Genomic DNA, 24,635 nt, shown 5'->3' on the forward strand with positions numbered 1-24,635 from the left:
CAAGACTTTTTCTCCCGACTTAAATAACATCTTACCACATTCTTTCACCATGGTATTACACATAAATATGTATTTTCTTCTGTCATTGAAATTATAAGGTTTAAGAAAAATTTCTACTAAAATAATTTACAGTTGCTGTAGTAGTTATTTTTCCCTCTAGTAGCCTCCAGGAGTGTGCCAGAGAAATTAATTGAAGCAATTTATTTTAATCTAGCATTGTTCTACACACACACACACAAAAAGTGATACTTGTGTGATATGCATTCAACAAAATATACAATAATAATACAATTTCTGTTTTCTTTATTGCTTCCATTTTTAGGGCAAATAAAAAAACTACATTTTCTTAGATGTCTGGGTGGCTAAAATAGGATTTAGAATAATTCTCATATTACATTTATGAAAATGAAAGAAAATAAATACACATGGTGGTCCCCTGCTGAATAAAGAGGAGACTTAAAACATCAGAATGTTTAGTGTTTTGAAAGGTAACAAAAAGAAAACTGAAAGTCTTTCTGTACCATATCTACTTAGCCATTATATCTAATTACCTGGTTGGTTGCTGTCTTTCCCTCGATTTGGTCAGTACTTTAGATTTTGCAGGTGAATTGGGGGGCGATTTAACTTTGGGTGGCTTCCTACTCTCTGTTGCTAGTTCTGCTGAGATGTTTCTTCGTTGAGTCAACAAATTTATCTCAGCCATTTCAGCATGAATCAAAGCTGAGATCCACTCTTTTTCTGATTTAAAGAACAGGGGTGGGCATAAAGGTTATAATTATCATGTTGACTAGAAACGCAGGATTGGTTCTTTTATCCAGCACTCTAGTGTGAAAGGCTGGTATGGTAATCCGTTTTCCAAGTAGGCATTTATTCATGAGTCAAGGTTTCTGCAGAAAAATTGGTTCACATCAACCTGATTTCTATTGACCTGTGATACTATAGAGTGCCCCGAGCTGTTAGTTCACTGAGGCACTTGTCCCTGAATGGCAGTGGAATTCTTTTTAAATATTGAGTACAAAACCCAGCCTTTCAGGCTGCTGCCAAATAAAAGAAAGCATATCTACACAAAATAATAAGTACAATATAATCTCATTAATGACAGACTAATAGTTAAGTAGTAAATAGTTATAAGATGTCTATAAAGATATTTACCAAAGTAGTCACTGAAATAATGTCTGTAATGATTTTATTGATTATTATTCTTCCTTTCTCATATTTTTTTTTCTGGTTCATTTGGGTTTTTCCCCTCAACAATAAGTACTTAATTACTTGTGTATATTTTTAAGTTACATTCTTAAAAAGAAAAAATAATAATCAAAGACTCCTTGCCCCCAAATACTTCTTAATTGCTTGCCAAGTAGTCTTGAATTCCTGGGTAAAGTACTATTGCCAAAATTCTCCCCATTTAAGGATATTAGTCTATCTCTAACACATCCATATTTCCTAACTTTTATTGGTGCAGATTCTCAAAAAGTAGCCCCCAGACCAGCATTATCAGCACCTAGGAACTTGTTAGAAATGCAAATTCTCAGGCTCTGCCCACCTCAGAAGTTTTGCCTCAATCTGATGACGAGCTAGGTTTGAGGGAAGCCACTCTATGCTATTTATGGCTGGCCCACATGGGACTGGTATATGTTTTCATGGAACAGGCCACACAGGCCCAAAAGGAGGCTGAGAGATGACTGAGTTGATGATTTGGGTGGGGAACTGGCAGAGCTGTTAGAATCTAGAACTTGGAAGGCTGTGCAATAGCCACCCATACCAGAGAAAGGAAACAGGCTCTGTGTTCACGGTTCACGGTAGGCCAGAAAATATACTCAGGGAGACACCTGGGTGTATGGACTTAGGAGAAGAAGCACAAGCCAGCCCTGGACACACGTGTTTCATACCACCCAAAGCAGTTTAATGTGGGGCATACCAAATTTGGGGTCACTGAGTGACCAGTTGCATACAGTCAGTATAGAGGACTGTTATAGAGTTATAGAGGACTACAGAGACTCTGATACCGAAGTACTAGGGAAATAATATTGCAACATTATCTTTGCAAATCCCAGGTAGAACACTTCACATATTGGCGCATTCACACTTTCTGACAATAAACTGAGCCCAGTGTTTGCAAATGCTTATTTTAATCTCACCTTTTGTGCTGGCATGAACCAGCCACTGTAGAACTTCCGCCAGGGAATCAGTACGTAAAACGTTACAGAGCTTTGCCAGAATCTGACAGAGAATATTAGAATTACAGAGTGAGCAAATAAATGGTGTAAGTGTTACAAGATTTCCTTTACTGTCTCCACAATCTTACCGCCCAAATGTCACTCTGTACCCACTGCTCAATTAAGTCCATTGGGATTTTAGCCTGGGAACCAGATTTCAAAGAGAAAACAAACAAAAAATCAATACAAGTAATAGTTTGGGTTAGGTAATACAGTGTTCCTTTTGTTTTGTCTGCTCAGTATCCACATCTTCTGGAGGGGCAATTCACTTTCCTTCTTTTTGGGGAATGGATCCTTTCCCACTGCACCATGGGGTTCTAATTGGGATTTTCCAGTCACACAACTGTATCCCTGCTGTACCGTAGTGGGTGAATCTAGCTGGAGTCATTTTTCCTCAGTTCCCTGAACACAGTGGTTGGTCCAATGGGCTAGGAATATAATTCACTTTTGGCAGTCAGTATCCTTCCTTGACGTGTGTGTGTGTGTGTGTGTGTGTGTGTGTGTGTGTTTTAAATTCGGAGCTAGGGTCTGAAATGTGGAAGATAGAGGAGATAAATATATGAAATAATTCTAATAAAAATGGACTATAATAAGCATTAAAGTACAAAACTTTAAGCACAAGTAATGATGTTTCCAGTTTGATTCTAAATTGTGTCTGTTCTTAGAATTAGACATATCCGAAATTCAGTCCTATGTATCCAGCTGCCTACCAAATGTATCCACCTAGATATACTATAGATACTTTGAACCCAAATTATCTAAAACTAAACCCATCTTCTTCTTTCTAAAACCTGCTCCACACTTGGTTCCTCCTGGTTCCCTTACCTCGATGGACAGCTCTGGCATACACTGAATATATGTCCAAGCCAGACCCTGAGATTCATCCTGGATGACTCCCTTGCATCTACAGTATGCTGCCAGACAAGTTCAGTAAATTCTTTCTTCTAAATATTTCTCAAATCTCTCCATTTCTTTTTATCTCCACACCCTTGGCCCAGTCTAAACTATCATCGATTCTTGCTTGAGCTTCTGCAACATCCTTTTCCCTAGCGTGCCTGAAATCTTTCCTTTTTTTAAAATTTATTATTGAAGTATAGTTTACATACAATACAACATGGTGTACAACATAGTGATTTGACAGTTCTATACATTACTCGATGCTCACCAAATTAATGTAGGCACCATGCAACATTATTATAATATTGTTGGCTACAATCCCTATGCTGTACTTTTTATCTCCATGACTTATTTATTTTATAACTGGAAGTCTGTGTTTCTTAATCGTCGTCACCTATTTTGCCCATCCCCTTACCCACTTACCCCCTGGCAACTACTAGTTCTCTGTATTTCAGAGTCTGTTTGGGGGCACCTGGGTGGCTCAGTCAGTTGAGCGTCCGACTTCAGCTCAGGTCATGATCTCACGGTTCCTGAGTTTGAGCCCCGAGTTGAGCTCTGTGCTGACAGCTCAGAGCCTGGAGCCTGATTCAGATTCTGTGTTTCCCCCTCTCTCTGCCCCTCCCCCACTCACACTCCGTCTGTCTCTCTCTCTTAAAAGTAAATAAACATTAAAACATTTTTAACCAAAAAAGAGTCTGTTTTGTTTGTTCATTTGTTTTGTTTTTCATATTCCATATGTAAGTGAAATCATATGGTATTTTCTTTCTTTGTCTGATTTATTCACTTAGCATAATACCGTCTGGGTCCATCCATGTTGTCACAAATGGCACAATCTCACACTTTTTTATGATGAAACAACAGTCCATTGTATATATGTATATGTATGTATGTATAAGATATGGTGTGTATGTATGTATATATGTATCTTCTTCATCCATTTATCTATCAATGGACACTGGAGTGGCTTCCATATCTTTGCTATGGTGAATAATGCTGCAATGAACATAGGGGTGCGTACATCTTTTTGAATTACTGTTTTCGTTTTCTTTGGGTAGTGGAATTACTGGATCATATGGTATTTCCAATTTTTAATTTTTTGAGGAAACTCCATACTGTTCTTCACAGTAGCTGCACCAATTTGCATTCCCACTAACAGTGTACAGGCATTCTCTTTTCTCCACATCCTCACCAACACTTGTTATTATTGCCTTTTTGATACCAGCCATTCTGACAGGTGTGAAGTGATATCTCATTGTGGTTTTGATTTGCGTTTCACTGATGATGAGTGATACTGAGCACATTTCCATGTGTCTATTGGCCATCTTTGGAAAAATGTCAATTCAGATCCTCTGACATTTTTTTAAATGTTTATTTATTTTTGAGAAAGAGAGAGAGAGAGAGAGAGAGAGTAGGGGAGGGGCAGAGAGAGAGGGAGACAGAATCTGAAGCAGGCTCCAGGCTCTGAGCTGTCAGCACAGAGCCTGATGGGGGGGCTTGAACTCATGAATGTGAGATCATGACCTGAGCTGAAGTCGGATGCTTAAGCAACTGAGCCACCCAGGCACCTCCCTCTGCACATTTTTTTAATAATATATTTTTACCAAATATGTGCCTGACACATTTACATAATACTTTTTCTCCAACATTTTTAAGCCATGTGCTCTTTGTTTTTTTGTTCATTTGTTTTTAATGTTTGTTTATTTTTGAGAGAGAGGGAAAGAGAAAGTGGGGGAATGACACAGACAGACACACACACACACACAAACAGAGAGAGAGAGAGTGAGAGAGAGAGAGAGAGAGAGAGAGAGAGAGAATATCACAAGCAGGCTTCACATGGAGCCTGACATGCGGCTCGATCTCACAACTGTGAGATCTTGACCTGAGCCAAAATCAAGAGTTGGATGATTAACACGTGCCCCTCCTCTGTCAGTTTTGTAATTGCATTGTTTGGCTTTTTGATGTTGAGTTGTATATGTTCTCTATATATTTTGGATATTAACCCTTTATTGGATATATCATTTGCAAATATATTTTCCCATTCATTAGGTTGCCTTTTTGTTTTGTGGATGGTTTCCATTGCTGTGCAAAAGCTTTTTATTTTGGTGTAGCCCCAGTAGCTTATTTTTGCTTTTGTCTTTTGCTTTTGTCCTCCTTCCGTGAGGAGACATATCCATAAATATATTGCTAAAGCCAATGTCCAAGAGATTACGGCCTATGCTTCCTTTTAGGAGTTTTATTATTTCAGGTCTCACATTTTGGTTTTTAATCCATTTTGAGTATATGTTTGTCTGTGGTGTAAGAAAGTGGCCCCGTTTCTCTGTTTTTCATGTTGTTATCCAGTTTTCCCAATACAATTTGTTGAAGAGACTGTCTTGTCCCCATTGTATATTCTTGCCTCCTTGGTCATAGCTTAACTGGCCATATAAGAATGGGTTTATTTCTGGCTCTCTATCCTGTACCATTGATCTATGTATCTATTTCTGTGCCAGTACCATACTGGTTTGATTACTGTAGCTATGTGATATGTCTTGAGATCTGGGATTGTGTTATACCTCCAGATTAGTTATTTCCCAAGATTGCTTTGACTATGCAGGGTCTTTTGTGGTTCCATAAAATTTTAGTATTATTTGTTCTAGTTCTGTGAAGAATGTTTTTGGTATTTTGATAAGGATTGCAATGAATCTGTAGATTGCTTTAGGTACTATCGACATTTTTAGCAATATTAATTCTTCCAATCCATGAGCATAGAATATCTTTCTATTGTTTTTGTCAATTTCTTTCATCAGTGTCTTATAGTTTCAGAGTATAGCTCTTTTACCTCCTTGGTTAAATTTATCCCTAGGTATTTTATTATTTTTGGTGCAATTATAAATGGGATTGATTTCTTAATTTCTTTTTCTGATACCTTGTTATTAGAGTCACGGGTGATTTTTGTATGTTAATTTTGTATGCTGTGTCTCTACTGAATTCATTGATTAGTTCTAATAGTTTTTTGGTGGAGTGTTAAGGGTATATAGTATCATGCCATCTGCAACTAGTGGAACTTTTACTTTTTCCTTACCAATCTGGATGTGTTTTATTTCACTTCTTGCTGATTGCTGCCACTAGGACTTCCAGCACTACGTTGAGTAAAAGTGGTGAGAGTGGCCATCCTTGTCTTATTCTTGATCTTAGAGGAAAAGTTTCAGTTTTTCACCATTGAGTATTTTGTTAGCTGTGGGTTTTTCATATGTGGCCTTAATTACATTGGGGTATGTTCCCCAATGTAGTTTTGTTGAGAGTTTTTAATCACAGATTGATGCTGTATTTTGTCAAAACCTTTTTCTGAATCTATTGAGATGATCATATGGTTTTTATCCTTACTCTTGTTAATGTAATATATTGCATTGATTTGCAAATATTGAACAACCTTTGCATCTATAGAATAAATCCCACTTTATCATAGTGAATGGTCCTTTTGATGTGTTGTTGAATTTCGTTTGCTAATATTTTGTTGAGGAATTTTACATATGTGTTCACCAAAGATATTGCCTGTAATTTTTTTTTTTTTTTTTTTTTGTAGTGCCTTTGTCTGATTTTGGCATCAGGGTAATGCTGGTCTCATAAAATGAATTTGGAAATTTTCCTCCCTATTTTATTTTTTGGAATAGTTTAAGAAGAAAAGGTATTAACTCTTCTTTAACTGTTTGGTAGAATTAATCTGTGAAGCCATCTGGTCTTGGACTTTTCATTTGTGGGGAGATTTTTTTATTACGGATTCAATTTTGTTACTAGTAATCAGTCTGTTCAAATTTTTTGTTTTTCTTCCTGGTTCAGTTTTGAAAGATTGTGTGTTTCTAGGAATTTATCCATTTCTTCTACATTATCCAATTTGTTGGCGTATAAATTTTCACAGTATTCTCATATAATTTTTTTGTATTTCTGTGGCGTCAGTTGTTATTTCTTCTCTTTCATTTCTGATTTCACTTATTTGAATCCTTTCTCTTTTTTTCTTGATGAGTCTAGCTAAAGGTTTATCAACTGAAATGTTTCTTGAAGTATTATTAATTCAACAGATATTTGTGTTTGTTATTGATCTAGATGCTGGAGATACAGAATTGAAATTAAAGGGCAGAAAAATCCACTGCCCTATATTGAACTTTGTTATATTATTAAGATTTTTGTCCTCAATAATGCAATATACTAGAAGAGAGTATAAATTGGCTCCTAATTTCACAATAAATCAATGGCCATGGCAAAAAAAGAAAAAAAGCCCTATGGTATTCCCTAGGCCACTCTGCCTCTAATGGGTTTTTCATCAATATGGTGATCGCACATTGCTCCCAGCTTCTTCTAATTTATAGATCTCTCAGTGATCAACTTTGAGAGAATATAATTCTCCTTTCAGTGAGAGGAAGTAGAATATGTACTTTACGGAATCCTCCTGATTTCTTTTCATTGAGTTTTTTTTCGATGGTACCTAATATATTGGTGGGTGAATTTGGTCTGCTAAATCCTGATTTTAGGATTTGAGGTTATAGATCTAGAGTAGCCCCTACTGAGGGCTAGAGTACCCTACTCTCTTTTCAGGTGTGACTTTCTGGGGTTTCAGTTGAGTTCCTGGTGTGTTCAGTAAGGTCTCTCCACTCTGGCAGACCAGAACGCCAGCGTCTCTAAGCAATGTCCTACTTCCCACTAGCTCTCTTCTTCCAGGTCTCAGAATATCATCCTGTGCATATGTAACTTATACTGAACTAAAGACTTGTGGAACCCTATACATATTTCTGGAGCTCATTCTCTCCACAGATTCCTCCTCTTTAGTATCTTATTTGTAAATTCCAGCCACTTCAGAGTCCCCAAGCTCTAAACTCTTTTTTCTCTACCTAGTGAAGCTGTTACTTCTGTTATTGTTCTGTTTAGGCTTCCCCCTCTCTGTGCCATGATTAGGAGTAAGCCCAGGCTGAAATCTAGGTTGAAAGTGGAGATCATCTCAATGGTTTCCCTTCTTTCTATCAACCATCATAAATCTACACTGTCTGTTGCCTAATGCTTGAAAATAGTTTGTTCACGTATTTTTCCCAGTTATATAGTTGTTTACAGCAGGAAGCTAAGTCTTGGAATTAACCTAACATTTTGGAAGCACAGTACCTCCCTTGCAATTTTGCCTCCCCCTTCCAAATTAATTCTGCATATTGTATCTAGAGTGATTTTTCTAAAGTATAATCTGACCTTTTAATTCTTATACTTACAAAGTAATTTCAGTATAACTCAGTGTTTAAAATTTTACTCTACCTTCCCATAGTACTTCAGATGAATCTGAACATTTCAATATGGCTGATAATAGCCTTTATTTCTGGTCTCTGCATAAGTCTCCAACCTCATCTCTTGCAGCTTTCTCCCTGCACTCTGCATCAGCCATATTGTTTTTAATTCCTTGAATAAACAGTGCTCTCACCTCTTAGCCTTTAGATTTGAAGGTCTCTCATCTGAGAATGATCTCTTCCATACTTCTATTCATCTTCTAATTATGTCTTAAACATTCTTTACGTTTCTTTCCCCTTGAAGACTCTCTCAGCTCCAAAATCTCCTCCTATATGTTCTTAACAACACCTGCACAATCTCTCTCATAACCTATGTGAGTGAAGGAATGAGCTATATCCCCAAACTCTAGTATTTTGTCATTGATATTAGATATTTGTAAAGTAAATGAATGTGTTTGGCAGACTTTTTGTGCCAATAGTAAAGAGACTTATTTCTATAAATTCGAGATTTTGAGGAGGAAATCTAAAAACAAGATATGAACAGACACAGAGTTCTGTTTTTCTTTTCCCGTAAAGTAATAATTGTAAAACCGTACAGTCTTTCATACACACGCTTGCACAAACATTTCTTGACTTCACGGCCATTCAGAGTTACCAGCTTGGATAGTAGGAAATTGGAAGATATTTCAGATTTTTTTTTTTTTTGAAAGCATGGAAGGTTGGAATACCACCAAGATGAGATTTATTTTTAGGACTCATTTATACAAGCCAAAAAACTTGGGTAAGACCTATTTTCTCACTTTACTCCCTCTCTTTTCATTTATTTAACAAATAGCCACGAACTCTTAGATAAAATGCCATGCTGTGTGTGCCAGTTAATAGTTTTCAAGCAAAGTGATGAGTGCTGAGGAATCAGTTGTGAACAAGATAGGATGCCTTCTTTCAAAGAGTACATTTTAGTAGATTTTGTATTAATGTCCAGTTAAGTCAAAATCTGTGAGGTAGAAGATGCATTTGAGAGGAAGGCTTTTTAAATAGATGCCCAAAAGCCCAGTTCTATAAGATCATGTTGCTGGTCTATTATTTGATGTGCATAAAGAAGGAAGACAGTCTTACTAAAACTGTACTCAGTTTATCATTTGGTTGAGTTGAGGACCTATATAGTTAGCTGATTTTCTATAGTTCCACTTTGATCTTGGTAGAACTTTTCTTTTTAATGTTTATATTCAACATTCAATAAATACTCACTTAATAATTACTAGGTGCCCAGCACTTATCTAGGCACAGAAGATAAAGCAGTAACCAGACAGATGAGTATGAGATCCATAAGACTTAAATTTTGGTGTGAGTGGAGCAAGGAAGCAGAGACAGTACTGAAACAGATAAACAGAAACATATCACATAGGGCATGCGTTATGCAAAAAATAACAAAGAGTAATAGTATAGAGAGTGACTAGGTAGTGACTTTGGATGGTCAGGGAAAGTATTTTTAAGTGATATTTAAACTGAGACTTTAATGAGTAGAAGGTGACCACTGAGAGGATCAAGGAGAGGGAAAGTCCCCTAAGGGTGGAAATGAGCGAATTTTAGAGGATCTATGGTGCCAGACGGTAGTGAGTAGACAGACAGTGATTCTGAAGACTCTATATAAATAGAAAGTCTTTAGCCAGAATCATCAGGAAATCATGTATCACCGCAATGCATGTCTTCAGATACTCTATCCTCTTCTCCTCCCTTCCTTTTATTTTCCTTCCCAATTTTAATCATCAGCATAATTATACCCAATGCCACTGTTATGCTTTATTTTTAAAATAGTTCCTTATCAGGATTATTCAATAATAACCCTAATAACATGCTCTGCTATTTGTAATCGCTACTACAGACTTATTTATAACTGCTATCAAAGTCATCATTACAGTATTTTCACCTTTAATTTATTGTAGTGAGTCTTATGGCGAGGCAATGTGGAGGTTACCAAAAGGATTTAAAGAAGGAAAACAGATACCAGCTGATTGGTTTATTCTTGATTATATGTCATTCTCAGAGATAATTGTGGCTGGAAAGAACCTTCCAGTAGTCTGATATGACATATTACTATAAATATAACTAAGTTTATAACCCCAGAGTAGGTTTGAGGAAACAGTTTTCCACAGATAAGAGAGAGATGGATGTTGATTGGAGGAATCTCTGCCTTAAAATATATACAGGAAATATATAGCTAATGGCAAGAAGTAGTTCCTTTCAAGCATTGGGAAGATGATAAAGAAAAACATGGGAAGAACAGGGCTGAGCTTGTTCAGCAAATGCCAAGTTCTTCATTATGCCTAAACCAAAGGTTGGGTTTCCATAACAGTGACGGGATTCCAGGGAGAAAACTGGAAATAAAAATAGAAGTAGGCCCTGGATTTCAGGCTAAGTGGTTTTAAATCAATTCAGTTGTCAAGGGGAGCCACTAAAGAGTTTTAAGGATGTTAGTAATGTGACTTTTTGTATGTTCATGCTGTTCCTAAGTTATGGATTTAAAAAATCTGCCTCTTACTTTGATTTCCTGATCCAGATAGTTTGGTATGCAAATGGTGTTCTCTTTGACGTCGGTCTTGGTACTCATCACCTCTGAAGAACAAGAGCCAGCAGTAGAGCATGCCTTTGGAGGTGACAGTGGCTTTTTTACCTTAATTTCTTCCTAAATCAAAGGCATAATATAATCAATATGCATTTGTATCCACTCACATTTTCTATGAAAGTTGAATATAAAATGAATGAGAAATATTGTAGCTAAATAAGAGGCATACATAAAAGTAAAGAGGGGTTAGTTTCAACCTTCCCTTAAAAATCTATCAAATATTTTCATTTAGATACAGAACACATAGTGAGATATTATTTACTTTTGGTGAAGCCATTTTAAGCCCTTGGTTTCAACCCTTGGTTAAACAACAAGATAATAATTTTTAAATGTTTGATGTGTAACCTTTACTTATCTAGCTGCTCCAGATAACAACAAACTGATACCACATGAGATTTTCCATTAAGTTAGGAAGATTTCTCTTTCATGACAGGAAGAAGACACTCAAAAGATTTCATGCAGTGTCTGTTAAGACACTACATGTTGTGAACTGCTGTCTCCTTGCTCTGCTGAACAGCAACTGAGAGCTAGAGAATTAGAGGTCAACTAAATTACTTCCCTTGATTAACTGGAAGAGGAAATAGAAAGGCTATTTTCTTGTTCTGGGAAGTAAATGTACTCTGAAATTTAGAATTTTTTAAAAAGGTTAGAAGAGCTTTAAGTTCAAGAAGAGTTATAGAAGCCTTAGATCTGTGTGCTTATTCTAAGAAAGGCTTTTAACCTTCAGAAGTGAGTGATATTTCAGACACAAAGACGCAAGTGGCTGAATATGCCAACAACTGGGGACTGTGATGATTGGAATTGATAGAACAATATTGAACTATTGACATTTAGTGAAAGTAAAGCTATACCATATGTAGATGCATTCTTCTGTTAAAGTTTATTATATAAAAAGACTTCTTGTTTTAGGGAATAACAATATATATTTTTTTGGGTTCAACTCTCCCACTGGACACAACTAAAAAGGCAGATTAAAATAAAAAAAAAATTAAAGCTGTCAAGGAGTGAATAAAGTAGGAATTAATAGGCCAACATAAAGGGCAAGTGAGAAGCCTGAGTTGTAGGGAGTACAGTAGCCATTTGTGGCCTGAGGTCATTGTCAGATCCTGAAGAGTGAAAACTTTTCTTGTGACAGCTTAAAAGGTCCTGAAAGCCTGAAAGACAAGACTCAAAGCTCAGGACCCAAATAAGGGCCAACACAGGACTACACCCTGAAGGTAAAGGTGACCTAGAAGTGCAATGGTCCTTGAAGAAATACAACCTGAGATCAAGCTTTGAACTTCATTTAAGTTGGTCTAGGGTGGTAAGGCGTCTGGGTTCCTACAGAGGCAAGCACCAAGTTCTCTTTGGAAAAAAGTCCTTTTGTCATAAGCTTCAGATTCCTACAAATAACTTTCATACATAATATCCAGCAGCTAAGTAATGAGGCAAAAAGAAATTATAGTGCAAATTAGAAAAAATTTTAAATTAATGCTGATAGCAAAAATTACAAAAGCAGTGAAAGCAGTCCTCAGAGAGGAATTTATAGCTAAAATATATATATCAGAAAGACCAAAGGTGTCAGATAAAGAACAATAAAATAAAGTACATGTATGGAAAGAAGGAAAAGGTAACATAAATTAACAAAATGGAAAAGAAAGATACAACATAGAGGATCTACAAAACCCCCCAAATTAATTCTTTGATATACTAATAAAATTGATAAACTTCTGTTGAAAAATGAAGACATAGATTAACAAAACTGAAAGGTAAAAGGGTACATCTTACAGATGTTGCATATATTTAAAATATAATATAAGGTTATTATGTATACCATTATCAATAAATCTGAATGTTTCAATGCAATGAATAATTTCATAACCAAAATCACTTCAAGAAGAAATAGAAACCCTGAATAGTTCTATAATGAAATAGATTTCAAATCAAAGAATGTCATGAGGATTGAAATTAGTAATGTTATAGTGATAAAAGGGTCATTTGATCAAAAGGACATAACAAACCCAGATAGTTATACTTCTAATAAGAGAGCTTCAAAATACAGGATTAAAACCTGATATAAGTACTGTGTGCTAACCAATTGTGCCACTGGGACTCCAAAAAAAACTGATATGCATTAAAAGAGAAATATAGAAATCCACAACTATAGTCAGGGATTTCAACACCTCTTTCTCAATAAGTGATAGAGAAAAGCAGACAGCTAAATCAGTAAGGCTGTCAAAGACCTGAATGAGAGTATCAACCAACATAACTGATACTTATATTACAGTCTACCCAACAACAGCAGAGTGAGCATTCTTTTTATGGGTACATGGAAAATTGAGCAAGATTGACCATATTCTTGACCATATAACAAGTTTCAATAAATTTAAAAAGTTTCAAAGTATACAAAGTATACTCTCTCACCACAATGGAATTAAATTAGAAATCAATCACATAAAGATATCTGTGACATCTCCAAATATTTGGAAATTAAATAACATAATTTTAAGTAACCAATAGGGAATAAATTAAAAAGGAAATTAGGAAGTATTTTAAACAGATTGAAAATGAAAACTCAACATTGTAAAATTTGGGGTATACAGCCAAAGCACTGTTTATTAAAAAAATTATATTAATACATGCTCATATTAGAAAGGAAAAATGTCTGAAATCAATGACCTAAGCTTTCATCTTATATAAAGACACAAATGAAAAATCAATAAAATAAACAAAAAATCAAAATAAGTATCATCAACAAAATGAAAAGCTTATTCTCTTTAAAAATTTTTTAAAAATGTTTTATTTTATTTTTGAGAGAGAGAAACAGCATGAGTGAGGGAGGGGAGAAAGAGGGAGACACAGAATCTGAAACAGGCTCCAGGCTCTGAGCTGTCAGCACAGAGCCCGACGCGGGGCTCGAACTCACAAACTGTGAGATCATAACCCGAGCTGAAGTCAGACGCCTAACTGACTGAGCCACCTAGGTGTCCCAAAAGTTTCTTCTTTTTTTTCATAATTTTTTTTTGTAAAAAGCTTCTTTAAGAAAAGAACTTTCTTTTTGTAAAAAAGCTTCTTTAAGAAAATCAATAAAACTAACAAATCTAGCTAGATACATCAGGAAAAAAAGAAAACACAAATTCCCAGTGTCAGGAATGAGACACAAAACATCTCTACTGATCATAGAATCATTAAAAGGATATGTTATGAATGACCTCATATCAGTAAATTCAAAACTTAGATGAAACGGACGAATTCTATGAACAATATAAACCACCAAAACTCACTAAAGAAACAGATAACCTGAATGGTCTAAATCTGTGAAAATAAGAAACTGAATTTGTAGTTAAAAATCTTGACTCAAAGAAAACTCCAGGCCCAGATGGCTTCACTGATGAATTCTACAAAACTTCTAAGGAAGAAATAACACCAATTCTACATTAAATCTCCCAGAATTTTAAAGAGAAGTTCCCAACTTATTCTAGGAAGCCAGTATATGCTCTATCAAAACCAGAAAAGACATTACAAGTAAACTACAAAATTGTATTCCTTATGAACATAGCCACAAGAATGTTAAACAATGTTTTATGAAATTAAATATATAAAAAGGTAACACATCATGACCAACTGAGTTTTTTTTTCCCCCCAGAAATGCCAGGGTAGTTTAACATTTGGAAGTTAACCAAAACAATTCACCATATTAACGGATTAAAAAAGAAAAATATGATCATCTCAAATAGATGCAGAGAAAACATTTGACAAAATCCAATTCCTATTTCTGATAAAAGCTTCAGGACACTAGAAATGGAAAAGAACTTCCTCAGCCATATAAAGGGCATCTGTAAATAAAGTAAACTGACATCATATTCAATGGTGAAAATATAAGCTTTTCTCCTATGATTAGGTGCAAGACATGGTTATCTGCTTTCATCACTTCTACTCAACATTGGGCTAGAGGTTAGTCTTTGCAATAAGACACAACAGAGAGATAAACATCATGTGGATTTGAAACTATGATAGGGGCGCCTGGGTGGCGCAGTCGGTTAAGCGTCCGACTTCAGCCAGGTCACGATCTTGCGGTCCGTGAGTTCGAGCCCCGCGTCAGGCTCTGGGCTGATGGCTCGGAGCCTGGAGCCTGTTTCCGATTCTGTGTCTCCCTCTCTCTCTGCCCCTCCCCCGTTCATGCTCTGTCTCTCTCTGTCCCAAAAGTAAATGAAACTATGATAGAAAAATTTTAAATTTGGGTTTCATCAAACTTCTAAATTTTGGTTCTTCAAAAGTCACTGTTACAAAAAAAAGTAACCATCAGACTAGAAGAAACATTTACAAAATATATATGTGACAAGAGAATTTTTACCTAAAATATATAAAGAACCTTTAAAACTTCATAATAAAAAGTCCAGCAACCCAATTTACAATGTGGGCAAAGATTTGAACACACATTTCTCATAAAAATGCCATATAGGGATGGTAAGTAAGAACATGAAAAGATATCAACCTCACTAGTCATCAGGGAAATGCAAATTAAAACTACAATGAGATACCATTGGCTAATGAGATACCATTAGCCACTAGATTGGCTAAAATTATAAAATACTAACTATACTAAGTGTTGGCAGGATGTGGAGGAAAAGAAACATACACTGCTGGCAGGAATGTAAAATCGTAAAACCACTTTGGAAAAACACATTGGCAATTTCTTAAAAATTTTAACCTACACCTGCTATAAGACCCAATCATTCCACTTCTATGTATTTACCCAAGAGAAAAGAAAATATATATCCATACAAAGACGAGTACACAAATATTCATACAAGCTTCAGCAAAAATTGGAAACAAACTAAATGTCCATCAACGGGTGAACACGTATACAAATTGTGGGATACCCATACAGTTGAATATTTCTCAGCAATAAAAAGGAATGAATTACTGATGAACATAACAACATGGATGAATCTTAAAATATTGATGCTGAGTTAAAGAAACCATTTTTTTGTCTTTATTTAAATTCCAGTTAGTTAACATACGGTATAACATTAGTTTCAGGTGTACAATATAGTGATTCAACACTTCCATAATCACCTGGCACTCATCACAACATATGCACTCCTTAATCCCCATCTCCTTTTTAACCAACCCCCACCCATCAGTTTGTTCTTTAGAGTTAAGAGTCTGAAGAAACCATATTTAAAAAAATAACTCATTATATGATTTCATTATATAAAAGCCTAAAACATTGCATGCTAATTTTGAGCAACAGCAGATAAATATTTGCATGTGGGAGGGCCAGGGCTGGGGTTTTGAGAAAACTTGTGGGAGTGGTTAGTATGTTCATTCTCTTGATTTCAGTGGTGGCTTCCCAGATGTGGATATATATTTGTCAAAATTCATCAAATTGTATACTCTAAATATGTGTATTTTATATTGTGTTAATTACATCTAAATGAAGCTTAAAGATACTATGAAATGTGCCTTTTCAGAAAGTTATGTGAAGAGAAGGAGAGGAAATGACAGAAGTCAAATTAAATAGGTAACTGTAAATAGTTGTTTCTTTACCTTTTTAATTGCTAAGGGATTCTCACTGGAAGTTTTGAAGCACTCCCTGATTTTTCTGCAGGGCTCTGAAATGATGACGCAGAAATATATATTTAGATCAAACAGAAAAAAATTCTACCACATAACATATACATCAGTTGCTGAAATAAATGAGAGTATATCTGGATTTTAATTAAAGTCAACTCAGGGATCTGTTGAAAAACTTGCAGGCAGAGTTATACCAGAATAACATAATAAAAGCATATTAAGGGGCGCCTGGGTGGCTCAGTCGGTTGAGTGTCCGACTTCGGCTCAGATCATGATCTCACAGTTCATGAGTTCAGGCCCCACATCAGGCTCTGTGATGACAGCTCAGAACCTGAAGCCTGCTTTGGATTCTGTGTCTCCCTCTCTCTCTGCCCCTTCCCCATATGCACTCTGTCTCTCTCTGCCTGTCAAAAATAAAAAAAAAAAACTAATAAAAAATTTTTTAAAGCATATTGATATTTACAAAACTAATTCAATGCCCAGGAAGATGATATAAAGAAAGACTAGAAGAATTTTCTTGATCTGGGTAAACTAATTTTTAAAAGTGCACATTTCATATAAAACATGTTTTTCTCTGTTTCCTGTCCATATAGCTGTCACTTTTCCTAATTAAAGAGATTATAGGTGTGCTGTTTGCCCTGTGGCCACAAGCAGAGGATGTGTATTGAGTTATAATTACATTTTTAATTATATTTCTTATTTCATCAGTCTCTCAACCTTACACATTTCATAGCATCATCTAACTAAATCACTTTAAACCATTTAAATATTTGCTTAATTTCATTTTGCATTAATTTAAATAAAGCTATATTCTCTGTAAATAATGCTATCATTTTACATAGTCAACAGAAACAATTTCTTAAAAGATGCAAAGATTTTGTGCATATTCCCAACAGTAACTGAATTCGTTAGTTCTAGCTGAAGAGAGAAAACCATTGTAAAGTTACCTCTCCAGAAGAGAACAGGAAGTAGGAAGAACAAAGTTATGGGTGGTGGTCTATTAAGGTAGTGGTCACTTCGGGGAAACAGAAACCACTCTATTTTAAGCAAAAATGTAAATAAGACAGGGAATGCGGTATTTGCAACATCACTGGAAGGGCTGGAGCAGTGAACTCTGGCGTTGACCCTCACAAATCACTTCAAGAACGTCTCGCACCTGGCCCGCCAGGGGGCACAGCCTTTATGGGGGAAGGGGAGTCAGGATGCCACTGACACTTGAGTTGCTGTCACATCACTGAGGCTAAAGATGAGGCACTGGAACATGCTGCAATCTGAAAGCCACCGTATCTGCTGACTTGGCATCTGACACCCATAAATCCAGCATCTGAACACTGGGATATTGTAGCAGGAAAACCCCATGTCTCCAGTCATGCTTGAGAGCAGACAGCAACCAAAACGATGACCTTAGCCCCACATCTGAAATATACATCTGATCAGGTGGCGACACTTAACTCCCATTAGGGGACTCTTGCAAACCTAACTGTTAAGTTTCTGGGTTTTATGGTATAGGAAGGAACACCCGACAGTAGGTGGAATGTGTGGGCTTTATTCTCTACTGCTAGTGGAAAGGAAGAGGAACTCTTTGAAAGGATGAAATGAGTTAGCAAGCGTGAAGACCTTAGAATGGAATCACATAGGAAGTACTCTACTAATGATGCCTCTTATTGTAGCTTTTTGAAAGACAATATTATTTTACCGCACTATACCAAAACAATCTCAGGTGCCCTGAAACTTTTAATAATGGCAGGTAACTGTACAGGACAAGAGAAGGAGAACTGGAAGCAATTTCCAATACCCAGAGTTCCTTCTATTTTACCTAGCCCTTTAGATTTTGCCATGCTGTGCTTTTTAAAATATGATAGTGCAGGATGTACAACACTGTGATTTGATATATGTATATATTGCAAAATGATCACCACAGTTAAGTGTAGTTAACTATCACCTTGCAAAATTATCAATATTTTTCTTGTGCTGAAAAATTTTACATCTACTTTCATAACTTCCAAATATACAAGACAGTATTGTGAACTGTAGTCATCATGGTATTCTGTTGATTAATCCCTTTTCATTTCAATTCAATAAACATTATTTAATTAAATTTTTTTTACTGAAGATCAAACACTGTACTGGGACCTGGGGAGATACCAAGGATACCAGAAACACAGAAGGGAATAACCCTGGTCCCTGACCTTCAGGAGCTGGCCATCCAGCAGGGAGAAATGTAAACATGTAATTCCATCCCTACTGCATTTCCCTGACTCACTTTTTGTCTGCAGTAGGTTCCCTATCATGTTGGGTAAACATTCATTTTCAGTATCTCTTAAGCTACTTTTGTTGGAATTAGAGACTAGAACCACACCAAATATGTCTTGGGCTACTGAAATGAGATTAGGAGAATAAAAAAATTTTATAATGAATAACCTGTTTCACAGTGAGAAATCACTGCAGCTATGCTAGCTGCTATATTTTAAAATCGCTGCAGTTATATTAGCAATCATACAGACTATCCCCCCTACCACCTCTGGTTGTTTGCAGGAGACCTCAGGAAAGATTTCATTAGTTGCAAGAGACTCACCAGAATGAGGCCGAGGGGGCATTTTGATATGGTTTGGGGCCGGTGTGACTTCTCTGACAGGACTCTCCAGGGTCGCAGTGCTGGGTGGGTAACCGCATTTGGCAAATGGTGTCTCATCCTTCTCTAAGTGGTTGAACTGGCCAACACCCCACAATGTTCCCAGTGAGTTCTCATCATCATTCACAGTACAGATGGGAATGTTATTCAAACCTAGTTGAGTAAGGATAAAAAGACCAAAAAAAAAAAAAACAAAACAGATTAGGTTTTTGGCAGGTTTTCTCTGAATGATCAGTAATTTCCCAATTCTATATTAAGTGTATATAAGATGTCAGACTCCAAATCGTATGAATGAATGCTAGGTGGATATTCTTTGAAAGTCAGTGTAGCAAATTATGTTAGCAATACATGCTTCCTTGAAATGTTCTGCCATCTCGTTAGCCTTGAGAACCAGGCTCACATCTTTGATCTTAGTCGGAGAGTCAAGTGGAATAGATCTGCCTCTATCCCAGACAGACGCCTCATTTCCCAAGTTTTGATAATGACCAAGCGGGATTATGTTAGCCCTTTTCATGAACAGTACATTTAGACGTTTGAAAGCATCCAAAATGTCTCAGTATAATAAGGCCTCCTAAAAGACATACACTGGCTCTTTTTTCGTACTGGCAAAAGATATAGACAGCTGTATAAGCTAGGAACAGGAGGCAGGAGGAGGTAGATTATGAGCGAGGTAAGGAAGGAAAAAGCAGTGCAAAGCAAACTCCTTCCTCATGTCCAAGGCTTCTAGGCTCCTTCACTCTCCTGTAACAGCTATTTGCTTCTGGGTCATATATCGAATTATAGACATATCTTCTTTTCCGTGTAAACACTATGTCATGACGTGTCGGACAGTTTAGGAAATGAGGGTGTACAGGACATTGCTCGATGTTAATCCGTGAATTGTGAGAGATAGTAATAGGCAGCTGTCTTGTTTCCAAGAAGTTGCACAAGAAGCTTCTGGATAGTGTTGTTTTTTTGTTTTTTGTTTTGGTTTTTGTGCCCATTTTCTTCTAAATTTCCTTCTAGTACTATCAGTCCCCCCTTCTTACCTATCTGCTCAAATGACATCATAAAGGTCTTTGCTGAAACCCCTGTCTGAAATGCACCCCTTCACACTCTGTTCCGTTATGCCTTTTTATTTTTCTCATAGCATTTGTCCCTTGTCATATCTGTTTGCACATTGCTGGGCTGAGCTGTCCTAGAGTGTAAGCTTCATGAAAGCATGGATTTTGTGTGTTTGGTTTGCTACTCTATTCCCAGTGTCTAGAATAGTGCCTGGCACAAAGTAGGTGCTCTATGATTATTTATCAAATGAATGAATAACACAGCCAAATATAAAGCTTTTATTTAGTCTGATACTTAGAACTTTACTGATAGTAACTGGTTCCATATAGAAATGAGAATAACATTTTTAAAGATAGCATCACATCTTACCATTTTATCTTAAACACCTGAGATAGTGATTGGCCCAGGTGTATGGTGAAAAACTGCCTACCAAATGAAATAAATAAAATATTAACATGAAGACAAATCAAGGGGAAAATCCTTATTTTCTCTGCTATCTCCTTTAATTAAAAAATGGTGATACATAATACGAAAGAATTCAGATTCTATCTATCCAACAGTTGGGAAAGAACTACCCAGAAATGTAGAAAGTGGAAGGGCACTAAAGTGGTTTCAGAGTCAAATGGGACAATATTAAATGATTTAAAGCTAGTCAGGGAAATGTAAAACTCAACCCAGCAGTGAAGAAGATTAGGACAACATTGGTGGGAGTTTCATTAACTGCTTTGAATATACAGGAGAATTAGGTTATGGAGTTTTGGGCCTAGGAATGACCAGCTCCCCCTATAGGGCATCAAATTTCTGTTACCTTTGTAATTATGAGGGACTCACCTTGTGGGAGAGTGTCACCAGAAGATTCAAATATCACATTCCTATCTAATTTTCTAATATGCAGCCCCAGTTTAATGAGAACATACTCTCATTTTATCTTTTTGTCCAAGGTAATTGTTTCCTTAGTTGATGAGTGTGCTCTAATATTGGGTTAAGTTAAATTTTAAATGTTAAAACAAAAAGGTTTAGAATTGTTATTTTAAAATTTGATTTAAAAATAACAAGTAACTGCAATAATCTTTATTGTGTACAAAACTTTCCACCAAAGATGCCAAAAATATTTACTATCAGCATAGCTGGTGTTGTAAAAGTATTCGTATTCCATTTCATTTCACACCCTCCTCTCCAGGCCAAGGATGACCCAACCTCCACAGACCAGCAGGGGAGTGGGGGTGTGGTCTGTTTTTCCTCCACGTTGCTCTTCCACTCTCCCTTCCCCACTCACTGCTTCCAGCTCCTCTGGAGTTGGGGTGGAAGATGAAGGAATGGTTAAAGGGACACAGAGTCTTACTTGCTGAATGGTTTTAATTTAGTGTTGAGGCATCTATGAAAGTGGATCTGTGAGACAGAGAAGAAATGCTGGCTCTTTCTCTCATGAGGCATTTTTGTGGGTTCTTTGGAGACCCTTGGTTGAGGAAATCTCTGATACTGTTCAGTCATGGATAATGTACCTACCAGAAAATTATTAACATCTCTTCCTTCCCACCTTCACACCAGGCAAAATGTCACCAGCCTCTTTTGGCTGGAGTTGTCCTATTATAGTGGTTAGTCCTCTTGGGCTGGGTACCTGTAAGACAGTTCTTGACCAGCTTCCTCCTGAGTGTCCACTCTAGCCCACAGGAAACAAGGCCCTTTGCCTAGTCTTCTGTGGGAGAGCAACTTAATCCCAGTCTTTGTGCCACTGACATAGCTAGCTTCAGGCAGCTCCAGTTGGCTCTTGTCTTTAGATTTTAGAAGAGAATCAGACACCATTCTCTGTCTTCCATAGCATAGAAGATACAGAACAAGTTCACCCCAAGAATAGTCTCCCCATATTCCACTGCAGAAACAGTACAGGGCAGACCAGGAACAGCACAGGCAAGGATCTTGCTAGCCAGTGAGATCTCAGTCTCCTCTCTAGACCCTCCGTTCTCCATAAATGGTCCCCTGGGAAAGCCCTGAAGGTACCGGTGAAGGCAGCTACTACTGTTCATCATGGAGGGGAGGGGGAGTACACAGCACCCCAAAGACTCTTGTCAAAGAAATCCTCACTCTCTTTCCTTTTCATGAACTTTTACTCTTCTCTAAAGCAAAAGAGCCTGGAGATAAGCTACCATGGTAGAGCCAGTTTTTAAATCACCTCTTAGCAAGTCATGCACAAATGATCTTGAAATTTGGCTTTAGCCAAAGTTCTGGAAACAAGAAAAGTCTCATTTAATCCCATGACTAAATATAATGCTTTTTTTCTATGCAGTAGTGACACTCAAATTTCTTTGGCTGTTGTGTCCTTTGTTCAAGCACATTTTACTCCATCTTTGTCTCCTGCACAGATTTCTAAGACTCCAGAACACAGCTCAAAAACCTCTGCCAAGCAAATGTAAGATTTTAATATCCTCAGGTCTATAAATTCAAACTTTCTCTATTCTATGTGATAGAAGAGGTTGTAGAGATCACTAGTTTGTAAATTAAATGAAAAATTTTCGTCTCTTACATGCATTTACCTTTCTATGGATGACCCCATTTACTGTTCCCTCTTTCTTTAAAATCACTTCTTTCCATTTTCAGAGACAACATTTTTCAACCCAGCATCTCTGCCCTTTCTTTTCAGTCTCTTTCTCTGGATTTTCTGTGTCTATACATCCCTGTGTTTTTCAGGGTTTTTTGGCATTTCTTTGCTTTCTTGAGCAATAACATTATAGTTTTAACCTACATGTTCCTGCTTTTCAAATCTACTTTATAGACGCATCCAGTCCTTAGGCTCCAAGTCCTTATATCCGTTTCTCTACTTGGTCATTTGCTCCTGAATGTTCCATTGGCACATCGAGTACAACATGTTTGATATGAAGCTTTTAATCTTACCTCCTATATATGTTCTTCCTCCCTTATGCTCAAGACTAATAGTTGGTTCACTATCCACCCAATCAACCAAGCTAAAAAAACTGGTAGTAATTCTAGACTTGTTATTCCATTCCCAAATCCAATAAAGGTCCAACTCCTACTAATTGTTGCTCCTTAATGTTTATCATATGTATCTCTCAATCAAATCTCCGTGAAATGCATTCTTGATACTCCTCCAGTAATTTTCCTATCTCTGTATTACACCTCAACTTTCACCATACTTCTATTATTGCACATAACACACTGTATTATAATTATTTCCTTCTATTTATATCTCCTCCAAACTACACTGTGAGCAGAAACTGGCTTGTGTTGTGTTGTTAGCAGAGTGCCTATATGTATCACAAATAGAGACTTTAACTTGACATTTCTTAGACTGAACAAACTTTTTTTAAAAAGATTTTTTAAATGTTTATTTATTTCTGAGACAGAGAGAGATAGAGCATGAGTGGGGGAGGGGCAGAGAGAAAGGGAGACACAGAATCTAAAGCAGGCTCCAGGCTCTAAACTGTCAGCACAGAGCCCGTCACGGGGCTCGAACTCACAAACCGTGAGATAATGACCTGAGCCAAAGTCGGTCGCTCAACCGACTGAGCCACCCAGGCGTCCCTGAACAAACATACTGATGATTTAATTTTTAAAAGATTTATCACTGATAATAACATTAGATCTCAACAGACTAGAACATTTGAATATTGGTAAAATGGACTATAAGAATTATCTTTGGCGTCAAACTAGTGAAACTAGTTGTAGTGTCCTTTTACTCAGTATGGGCTCAAAGCACTGGCTGTTAACGGCCAAAACAAAGCAGTTTGCTGCTCTCCTCTTTCTCATCCAACTCCAGTTACTAGGCTTTCTAGAATTTGCATGGATATCCTTGAAAGATTTCCAATAAAATTTTCTATTCAATTGAACATATATTTATATGTGAACATATATTACTATCAGCAAGGCTTTGTGGTAGGCATTGTAGGGTGTTTGAAGGCATAAAACTCCATCCCTTGCTTGCCAACAGTTTTATGCTGTAATTATAGGTATAAGATATTCAAGGCAGAATGTGAAATAACATATACAAGAATTATATATTATATATCAAGTATCTGAAAGTCAGAAAAAATATTACACTCAATTTGGTAGTATTTGCCTTCATAGAAAAAAAAGTTCCAATTAAATGCAATGGTTTTCTCATGTGGATTTTGAAAAACTCTTTCATCAGATTTTGCCACAACAATAGATTTCGAGGTCATCTATGACTTCTATTGTAATATCTGTTTGCTTTCTCTTGGCTTTCATTTTCCTGATCTTCTCTAGGAATTTGTCTTTGATGATCATCCCCAGCCATTCTCATTGAATATTGGTTTATCTCATAACCTTCTGATGTTTTTTTTTTTTTTTTCCTCTGTGCTGCTCACCTAAGCTTTTCCTCTTGCTCTGCCCCAAAGTTCAGCCTTCACTTCTCTGCTTACTCTGCCCTGGCCCATTCTCTATCCCTTTCA

The 24,635-nt window shown here is 36.6% G+C and overlaps 1 protein-coding gene across 2 annotated transcripts in view; it reads right to left on the reverse strand.

Moving 5' to 3' along the window:
• The window catches only part of CB1H4orf17 (chromosome B1 C4orf17 homolog), a 35,010-nt gene that overhangs the window by 2,267 nt on the left and 8,108 nt on the right, over positions 1 to 24,635 (reverse strand). The window contains exons 3-8 of one of the 2 annotated variants that reach the window (XM_042933960.1): positions 19,111 to 19,320; positions 16,509 to 16,573; positions 10,893 to 11,036; positions 10,281 to 10,337; positions 2,139 to 2,220; positions 552 to 738 (exon numbers count right to left, since the gene is read on the reverse strand). In XM_042933960.1, coding sequence (XP_042789894.1) covers positions 552 to 738; positions 2,139 to 2,220; positions 10,281 to 10,337; positions 10,893 to 11,036; positions 16,509 to 16,573; positions 19,111 to 19,320 — 745 coding nt within the window. The remainder of the gene's footprint in view (positions 1 to 551; positions 739 to 2,138; positions 2,221 to 10,280; positions 10,338 to 10,892; positions 11,037 to 16,508; positions 16,574 to 19,110; positions 19,321 to 24,635) is intronic. The other variant, XM_042933961.1, reaches the window with a different exon arrangement.

Source organism: Panthera leo, chromosome B1 (assembly GCF_018350215.1).
Source record: "Panthera leo isolate Ple1 chromosome B1, P.leo_Ple1_pat1.1, whole genome shotgun sequence".
Lineage (NCBI taxonomy): Eukaryota > Metazoa > Chordata > Mammalia > Carnivora > Felidae > Panthera > Panthera leo.